A 25,515-nucleotide genomic window follows, 5' to 3' on the forward strand; every position below is an offset into this window, starting at 1 on the left:
TCAATGTCATCAAATTTAGGCATCTTTTCGTTTACGATTTGTGGGTTTTAAAAAATCATATTTGGAGAGCTCCTATACAGCCTGCTATTATACAGCTATTCCTTATTGTTATTAGCAGTTTAGCATCTTTGCCTTTTGCCTCGAGGTGCCCGTGATACTTGCCCTTGTGTGGGAGGAGAGCTCTGCTGCTGATTCTGGGTGCCTGTCCCCCATGACCATCTTCTCACCGCTGTGGATGGACTGCTCTTTCCCACTGGCCTGTGCTGGCTCCGGCTCTGTGGGCAACAGGTATGTGAGGTCTCCACCTGGGGACACAGCAAGTCTCTTTCACGGTTTGTTTCTTCATCCTCCGTGCCACGTAAGTCAATTCTGCAGCTTTTGAAAAAGGCTTGATAATGACTCTCAGCCAAATATCGCAGCTTTTCTTCTTCGATGCTGTCTCGGCCATTCCAGCTCTTTATACTTGTGTGTGAATCACAGGATCATCTTGTCCAGTGAAAAGCCTCTGCTTGGTTTCAATGGAATTGCTTTTCAATTTATGGGCTGACTTGGGGAATTACGACTATCTTCATGACAAGTCTTCACGTCAGTTAACCTAGTTCTAGTCTAGGCACCTCAGCAAGATTTTAATTTTTTTTCTTAAAATTATGCCCATATTTTCTTACATGTATCCCTATATGCCTTTTCTGTATAATAAATAAAATTGGAGTTTTAAGTGAGGTGCATGCACCTGTATGTATGTTACTGTGTTTATTTTGTATCCAGCAGCCTTATTAAAGCCTCTCATCAGTTTTAGGAGTTCGCCTGTGGGTTCTGTTGGATTTTCAGTGCCTGCAGTCAAACCAGGCAGAGTGTCTGTTTGAACCCAGTAAATAACACTCCTCTTTCCTACCCAGGGTTTGAAGCAAAAGCAAAGTCAAAATTTAAGCAGCCAAAGGTTGTACTATCAGTTCTATTTGAGAAAATACTGGTATTATATCTGCGGAAAAGTGGGCTACCCAATATTGAGCCGTGAATTCACAGATTTGCCCACCTGATCCGCAGAAGATCCTGCTGGGATGAGGGCCTTGTCACTCAGCTGCCCACACGGCTCAGGAGAACAGTTTGAGTGGCTCCCAACAGCAGAGGAGAAGGAAAGGGCAGGGCTGCTGCCAGGGCCTGAGCACACGCTTGGGACTCAGTGCCAAAGGGAAGATGCTGAGCTCCTTGTTCCACAAGCAGGGCCCGGTGCTGTGAAAGGCACTTGAGTATAAAGCATCTTCCTTTCATTCCGTGGTTTCTTCCTCAACTTGTCAGGATGTGTATTTGCTATTTAATGTCATTCAAAGTATAGAAAATTAAAATTTTAAATTACGGGCATGAATTTTGCTGTTTGTCTTTATACTGCGGGCCAGTGTTATAAAATTATAAGTTGTGTGCAGAATCATTGAAGCTGCAGAATCGCAGAGTCGTTGAGGCTGCACGGTGCGTCTGTAGCTCTCACGCGCATTTGCATTTTATTCTTACCAGAACCGTGCAATGCTCCAGGTGAACCTGACGTGCACGCCCCACCTGCAGGCTGCACCTCCAGCTCGCTGACAGGTAGGGAAGGACTAGGAGCGGAGGAGTGTGGTCATCCTCTTCCCCTTTCCTCTGTGTCCTCACACCCAGTCCAAGTGAAAAGGCGAGCATTTGGGGACAGATGTGCCAGGACTCCTGGCACTCATGTTTCTCAGGATGGCATTGCCTTCTCTCGTGTTAGATGTAGGTTCTGGTTTGAGAGGAAAGTGTGGCCTCTGAGACTGTTCTGCTCAGTGGTAAATGCTACACGCTCACGGTGTGGGTGCTTCAGGTCTGGCTGCACAGCTGCCATCGCAGGTCTGTGCTCATGGGCATCGTGGCTGCTCTGTGGGGACCGGGAGGCAAGGAGCAGTAGCAGACGTGCGTGTTAGATGGACCTCCTCTACTCACAAGCAATCTCTGTCATCCCTGGGGACGTCACTTACAGAACACAAGTTCAAAGACAAAATTATCAAGAATTTCAAGACAGCAATGACAGAGCACTACACTAAACTGGTGGCTGCACTGACTGACCAGTCACAGGCTGGAAGTTGAGTCCTGGCCACAGGCCCAGCTTCTTCTCCCGACATCATCGGCCCCCCTCCGCCCCCCGAGTCACTCTGCTTTCCCCACAGTGAGTAGGTGGCAGCTGCAGAGAAGTGTCCAGAAAAGACTGCTGGTCAGTGAAATCTCCTTTACGTGGAAAGTCGAAGTGAGGGAGTAATGGACGTTTTGACTGGAAATTCCAATCCTTCTACTTTCTGTGCGTTTTTCTAGCATGACTGCAAGTGCTGGAGCCACCAGCACCATGTTTAGCAGCACCCAGGAAGCAAGAGCAGTTGACAGAATGTTCGTGAGGATTCCTTTTGGGTTTTACTTTTTTAAAGCCTCTTCTAATCTCATAATTTCTGTGATTTTGGGTAAATACCCTATGATCATAAGGTAAGGAAAAGTTAACCTTTTTAGGTTAGGAAAAGTTCTAATTCGCATGCATATATATTATTGCAAAATGGTGTGAACATTTAATATTTTTTGAGATCATTGATATTTTTCATTTACTATGTTAATAAGATGAATCCCATTAACAAAATGTCCATGGCTAAACCAATTGTGCATTCATGGGATGAACAATGTTTGGTGATGGGGTTTTTGTTTGTACTTTTAAGTGGTACTTAAACGTAACTAGGGAGAAGATAAGCTCCAGAGCACCCAGCACAGCTCCAGCAGACTCAGTCAATTGCCCGTCTTCTCATTTACCAAACCCATGTGGCCAACCCCACCTCAGATGGATTTTTTTTGCAAAGTCCAGACATTCAATTATTTATAATGTGTCTTTTTAGGACACTGCCGAAATTAGGTTGTAAATGTTTTTTAGGATTGTATCTTATGTTCATAGAAGAAATTGGCCTATGAAATTTCTCTCGTATAATACTCACATCTGGTTTTCGTCCCAAAGCTAAACCAGCCCATAAAAGCAGCTGTGATGGTTTTCTTCTTCTTATATTTCAATAAATGGTATGTAAAAGACAGGAATCATATGTTCACTCAAAATTTGTGGACCTGATTGTGTAACCATCTGGGCCTTGGAGGGTTTTTGTGAATTTTTAAACATTTACTCTCTTAAATGCTTACGTCTCACCAAGTTTCTCTCTCTATATTTTTAAGTCGGCTTGCAAATGTATGCTTTACTAGGAAATCTTCTATTTCATCTAAATTTTTAAGTTTAGTAAAACAAAGTTGCACACGCGTTTCTCTTAAGATTTGAAACATCATTACCATGGATGCGACTATATTGTTTTCATCCGTAGCATTGCTTTTTTCCTGCTTTCCCCATTTTCTGCCTCTGATCAGTTTTAGCCCAGGGTGTACCAATATTATTCCTTTCACTAAAGGAATTGTTTCTGTCTTTTTCTAACTTTATTTTTTTAGATGATCTTGCCAGCAGTGCGTTAATACTGCCCATTTTTCCAAAGAACCGGGTCTCATTTGCACTGGTGTCTCTATTTTTCCTTCATATCCTATTTCACTAATTTCTGCTCTTGCTTTCATTATCCCCTTCTTTTGGTTTTCTGTGGAATTACTCTGTGTTTCCAAATTGTTTGCTCAGCTAATGGGTTTTCAGTCTACGTACCATGTGAGCTGGCTTCGACAACTTTAGTATGGAGTGTTTTTGTTGGCATTAATGAGTAAATTGTTTTTCGTTTTCATTATTCTTTCTAATTTGACCATAAATTATTTAAAAGGTCTTTGTAAACTTCCAACCCGAAGAGGTTTTGGTGAATTGTCTTTTTGTTATTATTTTCTAAAGTACTGTGAGGTCAAACCCTCTAGACTAGATGCTGACGATTCCTGTAGTTTTGTGGTTCTTGTGTTTGTTGAGACTTCCCTTGTGATCTCCTGGGGTAAGTTCTCAGAGATTCTCCCTGTGTGCTTGTTGCTGGCAGGGTTTCAACCGCATTGATGAAAAGGGGAGCCCTTCACTTCCTCTGTGTGTGTACATATTTATTATCTGCTTGCAGGTATGATGAAATATGTTGCTATGACTCTAGATTTGTGCATTTTTCTTTGAATGTTATCCCTTTGTGCTTTATATAGTTGAATACTGTCTTGTTAGGTCTGTACTTTAGAAGTGCTTTTTTTTTTTTCCCCCCCTGAATGGCTCTTTTTATCATTACACGTTGGCAGTTTATGTCCCTAATAATGCTTCTTTCTCTAAATCCAGTCCAGCCTGTCAGGTTATTATAACACCCTCTCTTTGGTCTTTGCATTTTCCTGTTAGCTCTGCTCATATCCCTTTACATTCTGCCTTTCCGTGATATTGTGTTTTAAGTGTGTGTCTCTCACACTTTAATAGCTAGTTAGATTCATTTACAATCATTTAATTTATTTAAATTTATTTCCAATACCTATTTTATGTTTGCTCACGATCATACTTTTTCTTTGTTTTGTCCACGAGTTTGATTATAATTTCTTAAATTCTTTTTATTCTCTCTACTAGTTGGAAAAGTATGTATTTTATTTCAGGAGTTGTTTTTACATATTTTGACACACATATTTGTCTCAAGAAAGTTTAAATTTATGACAATTTTTTTTCTTCTTTCATGCAATGCAAATACCACAGAATGCTATCAATCCATAGACACCTTGTCCAGCCTCCTATGCTATTACTCTCTGTGCTTTAGTTCCATCATGCCTCATTGCCTCCATGGACAGCATCACTCTTGGTGTGATCATTCAGTCTTCCTTGAATCAGCCCTCCATGGATGACATAGTTATTGGAATGATCGCTTAGTCTTCCCTGGATCAGCCCTCCATGGATGGCATCTCTCTTGGAGTGATCGCTCAGTCTTCCCTAGAATCAGCCCACCATGGAGGACATGGCTGTCAAAGTGATCGCTCAGTCTTCCCTGGATCAGCCCTCCATGGATGGCATCGCTGTTGAAGTGATCGCTCAGTCTTCCCTGGATCAGCCCTCCATGGATGGCATCGCTGTTGAAGTGATCGCTCAGTCTTCCTTGGATCAGCTCTCCATGGATGACATTGCCCTTGGAGTGGTTGCTCAGTCTTCCCTAGAATCAGCTCTTTAATTGGCTTTTGCTGATTTACCAGATGGTCAAAAACAAGGATATAGGAAGTGAAAATTAGATTAAGATGAACAAGCATGTTATAACTAAAATGAAGAAGAAAATAAATAATGGGAGAAAAAGAAAAACTTAGAAGCAAATTATCCTATCTACCTACCTATGTATCTATCTATCTATCTATCTATCCATCCATCCATCCATCTTTCTATCTATCAGCTTTGAATAGAAAGGGGAGAACGTTAATGCTTCATTTGAGACCCTTTTTGGGGTTAATAGCACCAATCCCCTCAGTTCAAAGGTCAACATCAGGGAGCTGCTGGATTCAGAAACTCCACTACTGAGTCGGGACAATCTGTGCTTAATGCAAACACAGAGGGGCGAAGCCAGGCATCTGCAGAGTTGCGATGGGGTCACAGTGGCCAGGAGGAGTGACAGTTGTGCTCCCAGTCCAGCCAGCAGATAACCTCCTGTCCCTGAGGAATCATAAGCCACAGCTGTGGATGGGGTTTCTAAGTCCCTTCCTTCCAGATGAGCACTCCTCTCCCTTCCCCACCCGCGTCACATCATCTCCTGGCTCTGTTTGTGCTGAGAAGTCTCTCAGGGCCAAGCATGTGGTAAGGCCAGAGGTTTTGGACATTCATCCGTGCTCGAGGTCATGAGGTCTCAGGCTATGGGCACAGGGCGATCCTCTCCCCTCAGCTGCTGAAATACAGCCAGAGATAAAGCAGGCATGAGTTTCTGCCTTCAAGAATGAATGTCCCTGGGCAGAAGTGGGCAGTCAAGGGAGAAAGGCCAGGGAGAAGAGTGGGCCACCAGGTCCCGGGAGGGACTGACCTGCTCAGGACAGAGGTTGTCAGTGTGGGGCTGCGTCCTGGCCATTCTCAGGGCCTCCCATATTTCCTCCCACCCTCCACACCCCAGTGAACACCTCAAATGGCCCCAGGCTATGCGAACAGCCAAGATGTCAGAGTCCCCTGGGTGCAAGGAGGGGGACAGACAGGTCCACGTGGGGGCAGGGAGACCACAGCCGTCTCCATGCAGACGCTCTGCCCATTCCACGGGTCATCTCCTGAGTGCCATGTGGGGAGACCAGGTCCTGCCATGAGGAAAGCAGAGGCATGTGTCCCCTGGGATGGCCGCCATGTGGTCAAATGTGAGTCTGCCGGGGCTGCGAGGACTGAGTCCACAGACAGGGCCTTAACACTGTTGCTGGCTGAGCACCCAATATCCAAATGCTGGCAGCACTGGCTGCTCCTGGGGCCTTTCTCTGTGGCTTGTGATTGCTCATGTATTCCCTTGCTCTGTCAGCGGAGAGGGCCTGGAACCATCGCCCTGGTCAAAGCAAGCACAGCCAACATCCACACCTTGGTCCCTAAACCACTCTCCTGCAAAGGGAAGAATGGCTGGTTCCAGGAGAGAGGCAGGAAGACACAAGATGGACCTGAAACGTTTCATCTCCCTCCCTCCTCAACATCCAATAAGGACCGTGGGCATGGCTGCACAACAAGGAAATAAGTGCACTTAATGCCCCTGAGTGGTGCACTTAAGAAGACCCAAAACGAGATTGCAGTGAGTCGAAATTGCACCACTGCACTCCAGCCTGGGCAATAAAATGAGACTCAGTCTAAAACAAAAAAGAAAAAGAGCCAAACTGCCAGTCTAGTTAAGTAGATTGCATTAGCATTCCCCAGAGAAACAGACAGCAGGATGTGTGTGTGAGTGTGTGAGCCTGTGTGGTGGGGGAGGGGATGTGCAGAGAGAGAGCTGGTAAGGAATCAGCTCACATGGCTGTGGAGGCTGGCAGGTCCACATTCTTATTTATGTACTTACTTATTTTGAGACAGAGTCTGACTGCTGGAGTGCAGTGGCTTGATCTCAGCTCACTGCAACCTCAACCTCCCGAGTTCAGGTGATTCTTGTGCCTCAGCCTCCCAAGTAGCTGTGATACAGGCATACGCCACCACACCTGGCTAATTTTTGTATTCATATTTTTAGTAGAGATGGAGTTTCACCATGTTGGCCAGGCTGGTCTTGAACTCCTGGCCTCAAGTGATCTGCCTGCCTCAGCCTCCCAAAGTGTTGGGACTACAGATGTGAGCCACCATGCCTGGCAGTATTCTCCTGGGTGGGCTGGGAGGCGGGAGGCCCAGGGAAGCATTGATGTGTCTCATATTAAAAGGGCATCTGGAGGCAGAATGTCTCATTCCTCTTTCCTTACTCAGGGGACTGCAGTCTTTTTTCAAGGCCATCAACTGATTGGATGAGGCCCACCTACATTACAAGGAAATCTGCTTTTCCGAGTCCACAGACCTACATGTTAATCTCATCTAACTATACCTTCCCAGAAACATTTTGAATAACATTTGACCAAATATCTAGGCACTATGGCCTAGCTAATTGGTTACATAAAATTAACCATCACATATGTTTTACCACAATAAAAAAAATCAAATATATTTCCCTGATATTTTTGAATGATAGTCATCCTAATAAAACTTCTAGTCTGCTCAAGGCGGGAAAACTAAACCAGCTATACAGAGATAAGCAGCTGGTATGGACTAATTCATACTAAGATGTAAATGACTTTCGGTTCCAGTTCCAGTGATTTGTCTCCCCGACACCCCCAGGGTGGCCGCCTAACTTAGTTTTGCACATTTGGGCCTTACTCTTCCATCTCTGAATTTTCTCAGAAGCTTCTTTACTCCCCAAATAAAATTATCCTAGGAAAATTTTAGCATAAAATATACTGGGGCTGGGAAGTTGATCCAGCACTCCCCAGGAACCCCAGGAACACCTCGGGGCCAGCCACTCGATCCACTGCATGGAAGGGTGAGCGCGGCCACCTTGTCCCTGAGCAGAGGTGCGGCCTCCTCTCACCCTCATAGACACGTACTGGTAATTCCCAGGCAGCGGGTCGGCTAGCCACCCCACAGATGAGGAAGAGCTGTCCTCCCTCTCTTTGGAGAGTATTTATCCCTGGGCAGTAGAGCTTGTCTGTGATGAAAGGGTTATCCTAGCTGCTGGACACAGAAACTCCGTATCTCCGGGGATTCCAGGAGCTTCCCACACGCCACATGTCGGGGTGGCCTATGAATATTCGGTACCTCACAAAATTCCCAACATTGAAACGCACACCTTCAAAACACATGGCCTTTCAGGAGCCATGTCACTGCTTACCGTAAATATGTGTAGAGTAGCAGAAAGAAGATGATTTGTTTAAAACTCCAGAATAACTTAAATATCCCACTGCTGATAACAGAGACGGAAGACTAGAGAGCTTTTCACGGCTGGTCCTTCAAATGTCACAAACAAGCGTTGTTACTTAGAGAGCTTTCACCAGCCTCTTCTCCAGGCTAGTTCAAATATGTGCAAAATGGCTCTGAGGCTCTGACTTGTGTGTCAGTGCAAGGGGGGCTTAGAAACCTTCTGCTGAAGAAGTCGACGATGCCGCAGGGCACAGGCAGTTTACAAAAGACTTTAGCAAATTTCATTTGATCCAGAAGGGGTGGGAGTCATCATCCCCTCCCCACACATGCCTCTTTGTTTGCTTTTGTTTTTGTTTTAACAGATGAGGGAATTAGGGCTTAGAAGGATGACTTATTTTTCTGGGATTGCATAGGAACCAGCGCCAGCGGAGCCCCACCTCCCAGCCTCGCATCCTGGCCACCTCCAAGCTCCTGGAACTCAAAGACTCCTGACAACAAACTTCCCAGCCCATTTATGTTCTGCCCAACTGGAAAGGGTCTACGTGCAATCTGAGACCTCTTCGCTATTTTCCTTTATTTGATTCCATGCAACACAGACGTTGAGTGCTGGCTGTGGGTGACCCGGGCATGGTGATAATTTATGCAATCATGTTAAGGAGGACGGATTGTCTCCTGCGGTTCCAGCTCTTGGCTTTAGGAAGTGCTCAGGAGATGTGTGGAAACTCATTCAGGAAGGTCATGGTCCCGCACGTGCGTGGCCAGTGTGGGCGCCGTGGTGGTGGAGAAACGTGCGCGAATGCTACAGGCAGGTGGTTCTGGAAGCTGACTCAGTGGCCATCCCTCTAATGACCTGTCCTGAAGGAGAGGCAGCGTCCCCGCCCCCTGATAGAAGGGGTTTGCGGAACTGAGTAACTGAGTTACACCCACAATCCTAAGAGCCCTTGTCTGCCCAGGTTTTCCTACTCTATCTAATTGGCTTGGTCAGTCACCACGGGAGGGAGCTGGGCCCCAGGGGCCCATGCTTGGCCTTCCCTCCTACTTGGATCCCAGTTCCCTGACGGCAGGTTCAGAATACCTGCCGCTGAGAGACAGGGCAGCTGTGCTCAGACTGCGTTTGTGAGGGGTGTGGCCCGAGGTCTTAGGCTGGGGCTGATCCTGTGGCCCACCCCTCCTGCCTCCACCCAGGAGTAAGGGGGGCGGGGACCAGACCCATGTGAGCTCGGGTTTCTCCACACATGCAGGGTCTCATCTGGGGCTTGACCCAAACCTAGAAGGTGCCATTCCGCTGTGCCCAAGAATGGGACTGACCTGCCGCTTCAGACGCAGGCCCTGCATGGCCAAAGGCCAGGGGCACAGCTGAAGATGGTCATGAGGTGACAGAAATCCCGGGGCTTCCCGATTCCTGGAGAAGTCCTGCAGGGTCAGGCAATATCTCCTTAGGTTCCCCTGGGTTCCTGTATTTGCTTCTCCCCACTCAGACAGCTGTTTTCTCAAAGACCTTGTCTCTTCATTCAGCCAATTCCAGAACAGGGTCACAGGTCGCCAACGTGACAGTCAGCAAGCTGTGAGCACTCCTGTCTTTTTCTCTCCTCCTCTGCATCCTGCCGGTACCTGTGCAGATGAAGCACCGAATCATGCAGCTCACCTTCCTCCCCGCCTCCCTCGCTGCCAGCCCCCCCCACATCTCACAGGCCCTGCCTCTCTGCCGCTGGGCAAGACAGGATGGGGAGCTGGCACGGCGCACGCACACGCACTCCCACCGCCTGCACCCCAGGGGACGTGTTAATCCCTCTCGACACCTTCCTTCTATTTAACGACTTGTAAACTGCTTACATTTGGGCATGTTTCACTTTTCTTTCCCTCCCCTTGTGCTTTGCCACAACAGGAAGAAATGGCTCCCATAGGCCTCCCTCGGTGCTGTGTTCCTGCAAAGGGGAGCTCCGTCTTCTGCGGGCAGGCAGCGCTTTCCCGCCTGAAAACCATGCTGCCTTAAAACAGGCTTCCTGAAAAAATGGTGTAGAGATCCTGATATTTCCGGCAAGAAGGAAAATGTCACCTGGAGAGGTTTCACTATAGGGAATGAGGATCACAAGACTAAGGACTTGGCTGCTGACTCAGAGTCACGTGGAGACCCTAGACCCCCAGGACCACCGCCTTACACTGCTGTCTCCACCGCACTGTCTGGCAGGGTGGCAAGGACAGAGGCATCCCTAAGGCAGGCCGTGCTCACATCCCCCCGTCCTCCGTGGGCCCCGATGCTACACTCTCCAACCCAGGGCTGTCTTTTACTCCTGCCCCCAAATCACACATCTACCCCAGAGCCTCTTCCAGGCATGAAGCCAGGGACCTGCAGCTGCTGTGCCCAGGGCATCCCCATGGCAGGTGTGGATGCTTTGTGCAGGATCCAGGGGCCATGTCCAACCCCACAACGGCCTTAGGATTTCCTCCAAGTAGAATAGAAAAGGGAGGTGAGGAAGACAGCGGCCGGTGCAGGGAGCTGGTGCTTGCGCAGGTTGTTGAGATGCAGCCTCCCAGACCTTCTCTGTGCTGACTGGAAACCGCAAATGGCTCAGGCACAACGGCTTAACCATTTCTAGCAATGTCAGTGACGCTATGACAGACCATGAGATGAAAGGACAGATGGCCATCCTGGTGGCTATTGACAGATGAGAGCATTGCAAGTGTGGTATCTTGGTGTGGGGTGCCCCATCCTGTGTAGCTGCTGATGCCGGCTATCGCAGACGCTGTCAAGCAGACCACCCTGGTTGCACACATGATTCAAAGCATGGGTGTGGATGTGGTTTTGAGCACGGGGGACAACCGGAAGACAGCCAGAGCCATTGCCACCCAGGTTGGCATCAACAAAGTCTTTGCAGAGGTGCTGCCTTCACACAAGGTGGCCAAGGTCCAGGAGCTCCAGCACAAAGGGAAGAAAGTCACCATGGTGGGGGATGATGGGGTCAGTGACTCCCCGGCTTTGGCCCAAGCAGACATGGGCATTGCCATTGGCACCAGCACAGATGTGGCCATCGAGGCAGCCGACATCGTCCTCATCAGAAATGGCTGGCTAGACGTGGTGGCTGGCATTCACCTTTCCAAGAGGACTGTCTGGAGGATACGCATCAGCCTGGTCCTGGTGCTGATTTACAAGCTGGCTGGGATACCCATCATGGCAGGTAGTTGGTTTCTTCCTGAAGGAGCGAGCTTTCCGGATGAGTTGAAGATACGTGCGTGCACGGGAGATGACCGCTCACTGCAGGGCAAGGCATCATCCGTGTTGAAGGAGTACCAGTGTTTGAGAAATGGACACAGAGCAGGTACATTTGATGGAGAGGTAAGAGGATCACTGTCTACGTGCCAGCGCTGTTCTAAGTGCCCTGGATCTTCTGGGAATGAGGTTAGCGTTTTTCAGTTGTACATAGGACGGTTGAGGATCAAGATAGGCAGAGGTGAGCCCTTTCGTGGAAGGAGTTAATCTAAAAACCATAATCTGTCTCATTTGGGAGGAGCTAAATAAATAGCTCTTCAATGAAGTAAAGGTCAATCGGAAAATTTGTATTTTAGCTATAAAATTACCTACCAGAATTTACCATGGGGCATAATCTTAGTCAAGCACCCAAACTGATGATTTCAGACCACAGATACTGAAACACCAACAGGATAAGGTGGCAGGTATTTCAGTTAGCTACTGCTGCATAACAAATGACCCCAAAGCTTAGTGACTGAAAATCATGGTTTGTTATTCTTTATCATTCTGTCAGCTGGGAGATTCTTCTGCTGGCCTCATGCACAAGGCTACATTTAGCTAGGATGTCAGCTTGTGGATGGGCATAGCTGGGATGCTGGGTCACCTGAGTCTTTCTCCTGATGTGGAATTGTTTTAAAATACAGATTTCAATGCTGCCTCAGGATGTAAAGTGTAACAAGGAGGCCGGTGTGGGCCGCATGGACTTGTGAGGCCTGTGGGTGCCTGCATCCCCAGCTCCCCCCGCAGCTGGCTCCGCAGTGGTCCGCTCCACTTGCCAGGTGGGGATCCGGGTTCCAGATGGAATGCTGCGCGTTCTCCACCGTTTGTTGTGGCTACGGTTACTGCAGCAACCGCCAGAGCAGCCTTGGCGCTACGGAGGAGCCAGGGGCTACTCCTCAGCCGTACCTGGGACTGATCCCGGAGTGCGGAGGAGCCAGGGGTTACCCCTCAGCCGTAGTTGAAGCTGATCCTGGAGTGTGGAGGAACCAGGGGCTACCCCTCAGCGGTACCTGGGACTGATCCTGGAGTGTGGAGGAACCAGCGGCTACTCCTCAGCGGTACCTGGGACTGATCGTGGAGTGTGGAGGAACCAGGGGCTACCCCTCAGCCATACTTGGGGCTAATCCTGGAGTGGGGAGGAACCAGGGGCTACCCCTCAGCGGTACCTGGGACTGATCCTGGAGTGGCGAGGCGGAGGAACCAGGGGCTACCCCTCAGAGGTACCTGGGACTGATCGTGGAGTGCGGAGGAACCAGCGGCTACTCCTCAGCGGTACCTGGGACTGATCGTGGAGTGCGGAGGAACCAGCGGCTACCCCTCAGCCATACTTGGGGCTAATCCTGGAGTGGGGAGGAACCAGGGGCTACCCCTCAGAGGTACCTGGGACTGATCCTGGAGTGCGGAGGAACCAGCGGCTACCCCTCAGCCATACTTGGGGCTAATCCTGGAGTGCGGAGGAACCAGGGGCTACCCCTCAGCCGTACCTGGGACTGATTCCGGAGCTGCCACGCAGGGTTGTGGCAGCACTGACTGAAGGTATGAGAACAGATTCTCATCCTTATGGTTTTCCATGGGAATTGGTGATACAAGCAGCTGTTGTTGGATTTTTTGCTGTTCTCCTTTTTCTGTGGCGAACTTTTAGATCGGTTAGGAGTCGGCTTTATGTGAGAAGAGAGAAAAAACTTGCTGTGGAGCTTTCTGGACTAATTGAAGAAAAATGTAAACTACTCGAAAAATTTAGCCTTGTTGAAAAAGAGTATGAAGACTATGAAGTTGAGTCATCTTTAGAGGATGCCGGCTTTGAGAAGGCGGCAGCAGAAGCACGAAGTTTGGAGGCAACCTGTGAAAAGCTGAACAGGGCAAATTCTGAGCTTGAGCATGAAATATTCTGTCTAGAAAAAGAGTTAAAAGAAGAGAAATCTAAACATTCTGAACAAAATGAATTGATGGCGGATATTTCCAAAAGCATACAGTCGCTGGAATATGAGTCGAAATCCCTCAAATCACAAGTAGCTGAAGCCAAAGTGACCTTCACAACATGTCAAATGAATGAAGAACGACTGAAGATAGCAACAAAAGATGCTTTGAATGAAAATTCTCAACTTCAACGAAGCCAGAAGCAGCTTTTGAAAGAAGCTGAAGTATGGAAAGAACAAGTGAGTGAACTTAAGAAACAGAAAATAACATTTGAAGACTCCAAAGTACATGCAGAACAAGTTCTAAATGACAAAGCAAATCACATCAAGACTCTGACTGAACGCTTGCTAAAGATGAAAGATTGGCCTGGGAGGCTTGGAGAAGACATAACCGATGATGATAACTTAGAAGTGAACAGTGAATCGGAAGATGGTGCTCACTTAGATGATCCTTCAAAAGGAGCTTTGAAGAAGCTGATCCATGCTACTGAGTTAAATGCTTCTTTAAAAACCTTAGAAGAAGAAAGAAACCAAATTTATATTCAGTTATCTGAAGCTGATAAAACAAAGGAAGAGCTTACAGAGCATATTAAACATCTTCAGACTGAACAAGCATCTTTGCAGTCAGAAAACACACATTTTGAAAGTGAGAATCAGAAGCTTCAACAGAATCTTAAAGTAATGACTGAATTATATCAAGAAAACGAAATGAGCCTCAACAGGAAATTAATAGTAGAGGAAAAAAGGCGGTTAGAGAAAGAAGAGAAACTTTCTAAAGTAGACGAAATGATCAGCCATGCCACTAAAGAGCTGGAGACCTATAGACAGCGAGACAAAGATCTTAAAGAATTTGAGAAAACTATTCCTTTTTATCAAAGGAAGGCTATTTCCCACGAGGAAAAAGCACGTCATAATTGGTTGGCAGCTCGGGCTGCTGAAAGAAACCTCAACAATTTAAGGAAAGAAAATGCCCACAACAGACAAAAATTAGCTGAAACAGAGTATAAAATAAAGCTTCTAGAAAAGGATCCGTATGCACTTAATGTACCAAATACGGCATTTGGCAGAGAGCGTTCCCCATATGGTCCCTCATCACTGGGTCAGCCTACCCCTGAAACGAGAGCTTTTCTCTATCCTCCAACTCTGCTGGAGGGTCCACTCAGACTCTCACCTCTGCCTCCAAGGGAAGAAAGAAGAGGCTCAAGAGGCCCAGGGAATCCTCCGGACCATCAGATTGCCAATGAAAGAGGAGAATCAAGCTGTGAGAGGTTAACCCGTCCTCACAGGGCTCCTTCTGACACTGGGCCCCTGCCATCTCTGTGGGAACAGGACCGTAGGATGATGTTTCCTCCACCAGGACAATCATATCCTGATTCAGCTCCTCCTCCCCAAAGGGAAGACAGATTTTATTCTAACTCTGCTAGACGCTCTGGACCAGCAGAACTCAGAAGTATGAATATGCCTTCTTTGGATAAAATGGATGGGTCAATGCCTTCAGAAATGGAATCCAGTAGAAATGATATCAAAGATGATCCTGGGAATTTAAATGTGCCTGATTCATCTCTGCCCACTGAAAAAGAAGCAACTGGCCCTGGCTTTATTCGTCCACCTCTTGCTCCAATCAGAGGTCCATTGTTTCCAGTGGATACAAGAGGCCCGTTCATGAGAAGAGGACCTCCTTTCCCTCCACCTCCTCCAGGAACCAGGTTTGGAGCTCCTCGAGATTATTTTCCACCAAGGTATTTCCCAGGTCCACGACATGCTCCATTTGCAGTGAGAAACGTCTATCCACCGAGGGGTTTTCCTCCTTACCTTCCCCCAAGACCTGGATTTCTCCCCCCACCCCCACATTCTGAAGGTTGAAGTGAGTTCCCTTCAGGGCTGAGTCTGCCTTCAAATGAGCCTGCTACTGAACATCCAGAACCACAGCAAGAAACCTGACAATATTTTTGCTCTCTTCAAAAGTCATTTTGACTGATCTCATTTTCAATTTTAAGTAACGGCTGTTACTTAAGTGATTACACTTTTGCTCAAATTGAAACTTAATGGAATTATAATTCTCAGGATAGTATTTTGTAAATAAGGATGATTTACATATGAATCTTATGAATAAATTGTTTTCATTTTATTTTATTCTAAATAGTATAATTATTTTAATTTGACTAATCTACTATTATATAAAAATAGTGGGAGTTTTACATATGTAATCTTGCAGGTCAGGAGGCTTTACATTCTAAAGGCCTTGTCTTTTGCCAAGAACTGTATTTACTGTGACTGTAGACAAATGTGTAAGTAACTTTATACTTAATTAAATAAATTTTAGTTGATTTAATAAATAAAAAAAAAAGAAAGAAAGAAAAGGGAGGTGAGAAGACAGAGGCTGAGCACCTTGTGGACTTAGGTGCTGGACGCATAGCGTGCTCATGCTCAGGGCTGGGGTCACTCTCTCATTCTTGTGCCCCGGGTTGAAGCACACAGCAAGGACAGACCCAGACACTAGGCATTGAGTCAGTTCATGGGAGGGGCCGACCGTTCCGAGCTCAGTCTATGCTGAAGGTCCCTAGAGTCCCGGGCCCTTCTGTCCACAGCCTCATCAGTGTGAGCTCTTGACTTCAGTTCCCACAGAAGCATAGATGCCGACAGCAGCGTTTGTGTGGGATTCCGGAAAATGGGCCCAGCTTGTGGATCTGTAGGTGAAGACTCACCAAATTCTGAGTTGTTGCAGCTTAGAATATAGTGCGGACATCAGGATAATCGTTTGGATCTCTCAACAAGAAAGGGATTTTATAAGATGGCAAATACTATAAAATGTGTTAAATAGCAGAGTAAAAAGGCTGAATAGCGAATAGGAGATTGAGATTAGAGAAGAACGGGGAATAGCCGTTATAGGAGGCGCCAGACATATAAAAATGCGAGCACGTGATAAGTCGTCATAACTTTATTCTTTTAATCACTGAGGGGAAGTGTTTTTTGTCCAATTTTCCTATCAAGTCTTCATACCACTTTTATAACCAAACAGCGTTTTCCAGTAATGGAAGGAAACAGTCCCCAAGCCAGTCCCAGGCAGTGGCGACTTGCGTGGTTAATCCTGAGTGGGGTGGCTTGGCTGGATCCCGATTTTAGGCTGACGTTCTGCATGAATCCAGATGACCTCCTGGCTCCTGGCAGTCTGGCCTGCTCACTGTGGATTGGGGGTGTCCTTTCCTGGCCCGCGGAGGGATGTGATAATGCTGAGGTGTCTGCACGAGTGGAGGCAGAGGGCATGCTCTATAAACGGTCACTATGGTCATGAACACAATCAGGGGCTGGGGTTGCTGGCAGCATTAGTTACATGGGTGTACTCCTTATCTGAGGTGCATCATTTTTTTGTTAAGTTAAAATATATTGTCTTCGTATAAGTTTTCGAGGGCTGCCAGTAAGAACCACAGCCTGGGTGACCTAAACAGCAGGATTTTGTCGTCTCCATGGCCTGGATGTCCGACGTCCGAGATCAAGGTGCTGCAGGGCTGTGAGTTCTCTGAAGAAGCCGGGAAAGGGTGTGCTCCAGGCCTCTCTCCGTAGCCTGCAGACGGCCATCTTCGTCTTCCCCTCTGTGCCTGTCTGTCTCTACGTCCAGATTGCTCCTTCTTATGAGAACACCAGTCATATTGGTTTAGGGCCACCCTAATGATCAATCTCTAACACAGTCACCACTGTAGCAACCCGATTTTCAAATAGAGTCACATTCCAAGATACTGGGGGTTAGGACACCAACATATCCTTTTTGGGGGCAGACATAGTTCAACCCATAACAGGTCAAAGACTTTGAAGATGCTTGCAAATTAGGAAAAGGTACAACCAGTTCCCCATTATAATATACATTTGGGATGAGGAAGGCAGCAGGCAAGAATGGAAAATGGGTACTGGTTGGGAGGCTACTGCACCAGGCCAAGCACAAAGTGATGACAGTGTCGATGAGGGCGTTAGAGGCGGAGGTACAGCAAGTGGCCTAAGTTAGGGTATATTTTGCAGGCAGGCAGAGCCCATGAGACTCGTGATGGGGTGTGAAGCAGCAACTCAAAGAGGACTCCAAGACTTTGTCCTGCATATTTGGAAGGATGGAGTTGCTGCCTCCTGAAATGGGGAAGGGGAATGGGAATGTTTAGGAGGCGTCCATTTTCAGGCGTCCATTTTCAGGCTTGTTTTGAGGGGCCAGACATGCACGTGAGGGTTCCAGGACACACGGGGACGGGAGACGCCCTTCCATGCAAGTCAGTCCCTCCTCTTCCCTACAAAGGCATATTCACAGGCAGTGGGATGGGCAAGTTGGTGGCCGGAGTGGGAGCACAGGGGAGGAAACAGCTGGCAAGGGAGATGGAGTTCATGATGGCTGTCATCCAGGAAGCCTCGGAATTGTGCCTCAAGGAATGTGAGTCAAAGGCAGAGACATACAGAGAATGAGTTGGGCAGGACCAGAGGGAGAAGGAGGAGCGTGAGCTGGAATGGAAGGTGCTGGAGGCACCTGCCTGGGAGGCTGTGGCTCTGCGAGGAAGAAGGGCTGGCTGCATCTGCATGACTCTAGACCTCACCCCGGCTCTCCCCAGCCATGCCCCTCGGGTGAACATGGAGCACCCTGCACCCAGCACACGCTCCTACCATCCATGCTCAGGCTTGCTGCTCAGGTGTGTACATGCACACCGCTGGCTCCATCGGGATCTGGGAGTGCCGAGCGGCTGGGTGAGCTGGTGGGTCTCCCTGGTGACTGGTTCATCTGGCACTGCTGTCTCCTCCATGTAGGCTTGCAGGTGTATCTTCAGTGACGCATTTCCAAACCCCAAACCAAGCATCAGGCCATAGCCAATCGACATGAGTAGCCAAGGGTCTAGCAAGCATTTGTGGATTCCTCTCTCCATGCATGCTAGGTGCACCTCCACCAGCACCTGCAGAGCCCTGGAGGGCCCCTCACCGCAGCCTTGCAGGAGCCCCCACTCCCGGGGCTGTGTGGGCCTGTCTCTTTCAGAACGTGTGTGTTCCCAGCTGTGTGTCCTGGGCTGCTGCAGAGGACACAACCTGGGGCTTCAAGCAGGAGACTCACTGCCCGCAGCGCTGGAGCTAGAAGCTCAGAACCCAGGTGGTGGCAGAGCTTTCTCTCTCTCCCTCATCTTCTGGGGTACAATACACTGAGAGTTTGTGTCCCTCCAAATTACTGTGTTGAAGCCCTCCCCCCTGACAAGGTGACGGCATTAGGAGGGGCCTTCGGGAGGGGCTGGTTTCTTGACGGTGGAGCCTCTTGGGCAGGGTGAGTGCCCTTATGTAATGTCCTGCAGGAGGCCAGAGGGCTCCTCACCCCTTCTACCACGTTAGGGCACTGCGGGAAGATGACACCAGGAAGCAGCCCTCGCCGCACACCTGTCCTGACCTTGGGCTGCCAGCCTCCAGAACCATGGGGGATAAATGTCTGCTGCTGATCGGCCACGGAGTCTGTTCTCAGAGCCGCCTGAGCAGACAGAGACGTGGTGGTCTCTGGCTCTTCGTGGCATTTCTGGCTTCTATGGAGACAGGCCCTGCAGTCTCTGCCCCCATCAGGACTTGGCTGTCCTCCCTCTGTGTGTCCCACAGTGCTCCCCACCCGGGTCTGTCCTCTTATTATAAGGACACTCTCATATTGCACTAAGAGCCACCTACCTCACTGTGACCTCATCTTACATCGTTCTTTTTTTTTTTTTTTTTTTTTTTTGAGACAGTCTTGCTCTGTCACCCAGGCTGAAGTTCAGTGGCACAATTTCGGCTCACTGCAACCTCCACCTCCCGGGTTCAAGCGATCAGTTCTCCTGCCTCAGCCTCCTGAGTAGCTGGGACCACAGTTGACCACCACCATGCCTGGCTAATTTTTGGATTTTTTTTTTTTTTTTTTTGAGACGGAGTCTTGCTCTGTTGCCCAGGCTAGAGTACAGTGGCCAGATCTCAGCTCACTGCAAGCTCTGCCTCCCGGGTTCACGCCATTCTCCTGCCTCAGCCTCCCGAGTAGCTGGGACTACAGGCGCCCGCCACCTTGCCCGGCTAGTTTTTTGTATTTTTTAGTAGAGATAGGGTTTCACCATGTTAGGCAGGATGGTCTCAATCTCCTGACCTCGTGATCCGCCCGTCTCGGCCTCCCAAAGTGCTGGGATTACAGGCGTGAGCCACCGCGCTGGACTTAATTTGCATCTTAATTGTAATTGCAATGACCATATTTACAAATAAGAACACATTAACAGGTCTCAGGGGCTAGGAATTCAGCATATGGATGGTATGAGGAACAATTCATTCCATGGCAACAGGCAAGGTTTTCTGACCCCCTGGGTTGGACAGACCTGCAGTCCTTGCCACCTCTGCCCTTCTCATTCCCGATGTCACACCGTCCATGGATAAACCTCCCTGCGGGCCGCAAGCACCTGTCATTTGAGAGTGTACCAATCAGAGGGAGTTCTATGTAGGGCATTGAAGTACTGGGCCTTGTTTCCAGGGGAATGCCAGTGAAGACACGTTCTGGAACTTTCTGAGCACTTAGGATTTGCAGTCAAATGAGCGCCTCATAGTGTTTTCATGTAGAGAAGAGAAAACCAACGCTAAGAAAGTATTGATCTTAAATGCACAGCCACACAAAGAACCCTGCTAGATGCGATGGACTGGTTTCCATGAATGTGCCCTGCGCCCCGTGTGGGTGACTCATGCCTGGGCACACTGACGTCCACATCCTGACCACAGCACACGCTGACCCACAGAACCCTTCAACTGAGCCTCACTGAAGCTACCTCCAGAGAAGAGAACACCACACAGTCATGAATTATGTTAGCAGAAGAAAAATAAAGTGCAAAGTGGAGGCCAACATACTAAGTTAAAAAGTAGATTAGAAAACAGATTTTACTGAGCCAGGTGTGTGATGTATTCAGAAAAACGTTGGCGGCGGTGACGACGTGATGTGGGAAGATGATTGGTGTCCCACCTGCTTTCACATTTCCCAGCACAGGGAGGTGTTTCTCAGAGAGATGAATGTGCTTTTCCTTTTCAAACTTCCCTGAGGACCAGCTGCAGCCTAGCCTGAGACATTCCCTGAAATGTCCAAAATAGGATTGTAAAACTTACAGAGAAACAATGATATTGCAAGTCAGGCTTCACTAAGGAAGAAAAGTGACTTCTAAACCCCAGAAGGCCCAGAGGAATGGAAGCCAGGACTCAGGCCCCAGGACACAGCTCTGGCTTGGCAGGGGATAGTTAGGGAGCTCTTGCTGCTAAGAGAAAGCTTTGGAATGACTGAGTGAGGGTTGACCAGGCTTTGTAGTGGGAGAGCATCATTTCCCATGAGACCGCCTTCTGTCCGCACCTGTAGATGACAGAGAGGCATGGAAGTGGGCACCCACGGAGCGGGTGGAAAGGTGTGGCCACCGGGCTCAACCTGCTGGGCTGGACAGGACCGCGTGCAGCCAACTGACCCGGCATCAGCCCTCCCTGACACCTGTGTTCCTGGTTTGTAAATGAGGGCAACAGTCGTGTTCATGTGACTTGAAGAGGAAACTCGGGGATCCGGCGTTGTGCCTGCTGCTCTGAAAATGAGGCGCTGCTATCGGGAGGCTTGGTCTCCGTGTGCAACCCCTCGAGTTTCCAGCTCTGAATATAGACTTGCTTCGCCTGTTTCTCATGTGTACACCAAATGATGAAATGCTTGCAACTGGTTTACCCTTCAGAAGAAGGATTTTCCCAACGCTGAGTCAACGATGTTGATGAGGTTTCCAGAAACTCCACATTGACCGTCGACATCAAACGACAAGGTGGTGCTCATGTTTTCAGTGCCAATTTCCCCTGTGTGTCTTGTGCTGAGCTTGGTGTTGCTTGTGTGCCAACGTCAAAGGTATTAGTCGGCAGCCGCGAGGCGTCTGTTCCACTTTCACAATTAGTGCTGAGAATCTTTGAAGCTGCAGAAGATGTCTCCAAGGGCTTCTCTGAAAGGCCCAGTTGTATTCAGGGTGGTTATTTTTGGAGCTGGCTGGAAGAAAGATCTGTATAGATACAGTGCCTAGAAATCGGTGTACATCACGGCTCCCGCTTCTTCATTAATTCCAAATGAATTAATTCACATTTCCATCATCATGAGGCGCTGAGTGAAGGATGACTGACATTCAGTCCCAGCTCCAGCCCCCACAGGAGCACACAGCGGCTTTGAGGATGCCCTTCCCATCTCCTGACCTCTGTGGGAGGGATGTGGACAGGACAGGGCTAGGCCGGGGGTCGAGGACTCTGAGGGGAGGGTGGGAGTGACACTGGATGCTGGCAGAATCTCTACATCCTGGGGCTGCCCTACAGCTGGGCCTCACTCTCTGAGACATCCCCCACCCAAAGCACCCAGCCTGGGAGGAGAGAAGGAGAGAGTCCAGGGACCCTCTGACTCTACCTGAGCCCCTGGTGCCGCTTTTCGCTATTGCCCTGACAAGAGGCCCAGTTCTCAAGCTTCCTTCTCTGTGGCAGTAGAATAAGGGGCCAAGTGTGACGGATGGGATTGAGGCCAGGGGAGCGCCACCTGGGACCTGTGGGGCATGGAGACGCCACCCAGTGCAAACCTCCGCTGTGTGTACAACAGACAGTGCAGCCCAGATTCCCAGGCTCATTCAGCACGATGAGTCAAGGACTGTAGACCCTGCTCAGCCTAGGAGGCAGGAGGCCGGCAGGTGAGTTTGCACAACCCCAGCAGATGGTGAGCTCGTGGGGTGAGAGGCTGCCCCGTGCGGAGGGTCCTGTCCTCACAGGTGGACACCCGGGGGGCTCACGGCACCATCCTTTGTCTCCTCAGCGGCTGTGGCAACACCACGGGGGCTGCTGAGCTGTTCCTGACACTGCCCATTCCATCTCCATGGGTGGCACCTGCTTTCGAGGTGGCAGAGGAGATTTGCCACCACACAAACGTGACTTTCCTGACAAGTGATGCTCCCGGCCTTCTGCAAATGTCTTCTGGTCCCTGGGAAAGCCCAGGAAAGGGATTCCACTGTTGGCATTTCTGGGTCCCACTAACGGAGACTCGAAACTTGGACGTTTCTAACTATGCTCTGTGGTGGGCGAGCAAAAACCTATCCACTCACACGAGGAGGCCTCTGAGATGTTGGGAACCTCCCTCTCATTCCGTTTCCGGCCCTCACAAGCTCTTACTCCCTGCAGTGAGCTCAGAAGCAGACACGCGCCCTTCTCCTCCTTCCCATTCTCTCTGGGGAGTACACAGGAGGGTGTGGTCTGGACGGGCGGTGCCCGTGTGCCACTTGCGGAGAGCAGGAACTCACAGGTGACCTCAGCTTGCTAATTAGATGCTCCTTGCCGGGACAGGAGCAAGGGCCCCAAGAGACATGAAATCACATCAATGTTTGTGGAGACTGGAGAGACCCCTGCAGGAGAGGAACAGGGCCGCTCAGTGGCTCACTCTGTTTTAGATAAACCATGGTGGTGACTGGACAGACCCCCTGCAGGAGCGGAGCAGGGCCGCTCAGGGGCTCACCCTGTCCTAGATAAACCATGGTTGCTCTGCCTCCACTTCTGGGCTAATGAACAACAAACAAATAAAACAGACAAGGACACTTGGTCACAATAAGTGTTACTGAGATTTAAAATGAGGTGGGATGACAGCAAGTGACCAGACACCTGGCCCCTCCTGCTGGAGAGGAGTGTGGGGTCCCCCACTCCTGCCTGGTTCACAATGCAGCTGTGGGAGCAGCACCCCCGGAGCTGCCGTCTATCACCTGCACAGCCTCAGTCCTGCACAGCCCTATATCATGCGGTTTTGTAAGATGGTGGTAGGGGTTTGGTTTTATTCTAAGTGTGTCGATCAATCAATGGACAGATTTTGAGCAGAGAGAGGCACCATCTAATTTAATTTTGCTTTTCAGATGCTCCTATTTTCTGTATAGAGGACAGATTATCATTGAGAAGAGTAGAATCAGGGAAACCAAGATGCAGCCAAGGCTATGGCCATGGTCCAGGTGACAGGTGATGGAGACGTGGGCCAGAGAGGAAGGAGCAGGGACAAGAGAGCTGGATGGGCATGGTGCACGTGATGCCATAGAAAAAGGTGGTGCATACAATGCAGAATAACAGAACATGTGATGATAAAGTAGAATGAGCAGGCCCATGGGTGTTGACAGAGAAGAGCATGGTGCATGTGACATGGGGTGAAAGTGGCCAATGTGATGTTGTAGAATAGGGTGGCTCATGTGGTGTAGAATAGCGTGGCTCACGTGGTATAGAATAGCGTGGCTCACATGGTGTAGAATAGCGTGACTCATGTGGCATAGAGTGGCTTGGCTGACATGGTGTAGAGTGGCATGGCTCACGTGGTGTAGAATAGTGTGGATCACGTGGTATAGAATAGCGTGGTTCATGTGGTGTAGAATAGCGTGGCTCACGTGGCACAGAATGGCTTGGCTCACGTGGTGTAGAGTGGCATGGCTCATGTTGTATAGAATAATGCGGCTCATACAGTGCAGAGTGGCATGGCTCACGTGGTGCAGAATAGCGTGGCTCACGTGGTGTAGAATAACGTGGCTCACGTGTAGAAAAGCATGGCCCATGTGATATAGAATGACAAGTATTTTTTGGAATCGCATTAAGTTTACATTGCCTGTAAGTCTATCCATTGGAAATGCTGAGTAGGCAGTTGGAATTCTTAATTGGAAGCTCCTTGGAGTAGGAAGCACTAGAGAGAAAGTTTGGGGAGTCACTGGCACTTGGGTAGAACTGGTCAAGGTCACCCGGGGAGATGGCATAAAGAGGGGAAACGGGGACGCAGGACTGAGCCCTGAGTCACTGCACTCTCTGTGGGTTTAACAGAGGAGGAAATGCCGCTAAGGAGCGTGAGGAGCCGAGAGTAAAGGGGTGGGAACCCTGGACACTGCTGTCCCAGACAGGAGAAAGATGCTGCTTTCAGGAAGGGAGCGGCCGCTGGTGAAATGCTGCTGGAAGGCAGCCCAACTAAGGCGACCCACGGACTCCTGAGGAAGGATGCCTGCTAGACTGGGTCGGGGAGGAAGTGGGACCGTCACTCCTGCCAGCTGTCCCAGGAGCTGCTGCTGCTCAGGGCTGGGGAGAAGGGAACACTGTGTGGCGTGCGGTTTGGAGTCCAGCTACGTCCTGTTCTTGCAGGTGCGGCTCCTGGGGCCAACACGTGCTGGTGGGTGTCATCATCCAGCCCTACCGGGAACACTGAGGAGAAGACAGGCCAGGTCCGCGGAGCAGGGTCTGCTTTGAGGACGCCGGACAGCAGCCGCAGAGCTACCTTGACGGGTCCTCGCCCTCATCCAGCGAGGAAGAGACGGGGAGCTCCCCTCCGGCGGCCCTGCTGGTTGAGACGTGCGTGCGGGGTTAGCGCATCAGCTAAAAGTGAGGAGGGGAAAGGTGTGTGTCTGAGGGCAGAGGAGAGCGGTGCCTGGATGGTCCTGGGAAGGGGCAGACGCCCGCGGAGCTGTGCGGCTTTCTCGGCAGCTGCACGGCCGGGACGAGTGCGAAGCTTGCTCCTCTTGGATGGGTGGAGACTTAGAACCGAATGTCTCCAAATGGCAACCAGCACACATTGTAGCCAAAATTACAAGATATTAGAAGTCTGAATTCCTATAATGGAAGACAATAAAACGTTCTGCGGCTGGTCCTGTGTCAGGCACATGCTAACAGGCTCGGCCTCGCGGGCCCTGGAGCCCCCTGCACTCCGCTGGGATCTTGCAAACCGATCCACGGAGGGGGCGAAGGACCCAGGGCAGACGTGGGCGGTCACAGCCAAGTAACAGTCACGCATCACGGAGCATGAACTGCCGCTTCCTGTGTCCCCAGCACATGTCAACCTTGAGTCCTCCTCGTGGTTTTAAAAGCAAATTTAATAATCATCTTAAAGACTTTGGTGGGATATACGGGAGTCGAAGCGTTGGCAGTTCTTTTGTTCAAAAGCAGAGAAAAATTGGAGCGAATAATTCAAATACAGCAGGAATTCAGTTCTCCACGGGAATTATTTTTCATCCTTTCAGTGAGAATTAATCCTG

The 25,515-nt window shown here is 49.4% G+C and overlaps 1 protein-coding gene and 1 pseudogene across 4 annotated transcripts; both read left to right on the plus strand.

The window, feature by feature from the left end:
• Window positions 1–11,054: 11,054 nt before the first annotated feature.
• On the plus strand, window positions 11,055–12,538 carry LOC119625096 (copper-transporting ATPase 2 pseudogene; annotated as a pseudogene).
• Window positions 12,539–13,079: 541 nt separating this feature from the next.
• LOC103240954 (cTAGE family member 2-like) lies at window positions 13,080–15,472 on the plus strand. Of its 4 annotated transcripts, XM_073022690.1 has the most exons (3): window positions 13,080–13,332; window positions 13,405–14,564; window positions 14,682–15,472. In XM_073022690.1, the coding sequence occupies exons 1-3, from the start codon at window positions 13,115–13,117 to the stop codon at window positions 15,353–15,355; spliced, it is 2,052 nt and encodes a 683-aa protein (XP_072878791.1). In that variant the 5' UTR covers window positions 13,080–13,114; the 3' UTR covers window positions 15,356–15,472. The 4 variants fall into 4 exon arrangements, with proteins under 4 accessions (XP_072878791.1, XP_072878790.1, XP_072878789.1 ...); XM_073022689.1 differs by having other exon boundaries at window positions 13,080–14,564; XM_073022688.1 differs by having other exon boundaries at window positions 13,405–15,472.
• The last annotated feature ends 10,043 nt before the right edge of the window (window positions 15,473–25,515 follow it).

This window comes from Chlorocebus sabaeus, chromosome 13 (genome assembly GCF_047675955.1).
Source record: "Chlorocebus sabaeus isolate Y175 chromosome 13, mChlSab1.0.hap1, whole genome shotgun sequence".
NCBI lineage: Eukaryota > Metazoa > Chordata > Mammalia > Primates > Cercopithecidae > Chlorocebus > Chlorocebus sabaeus.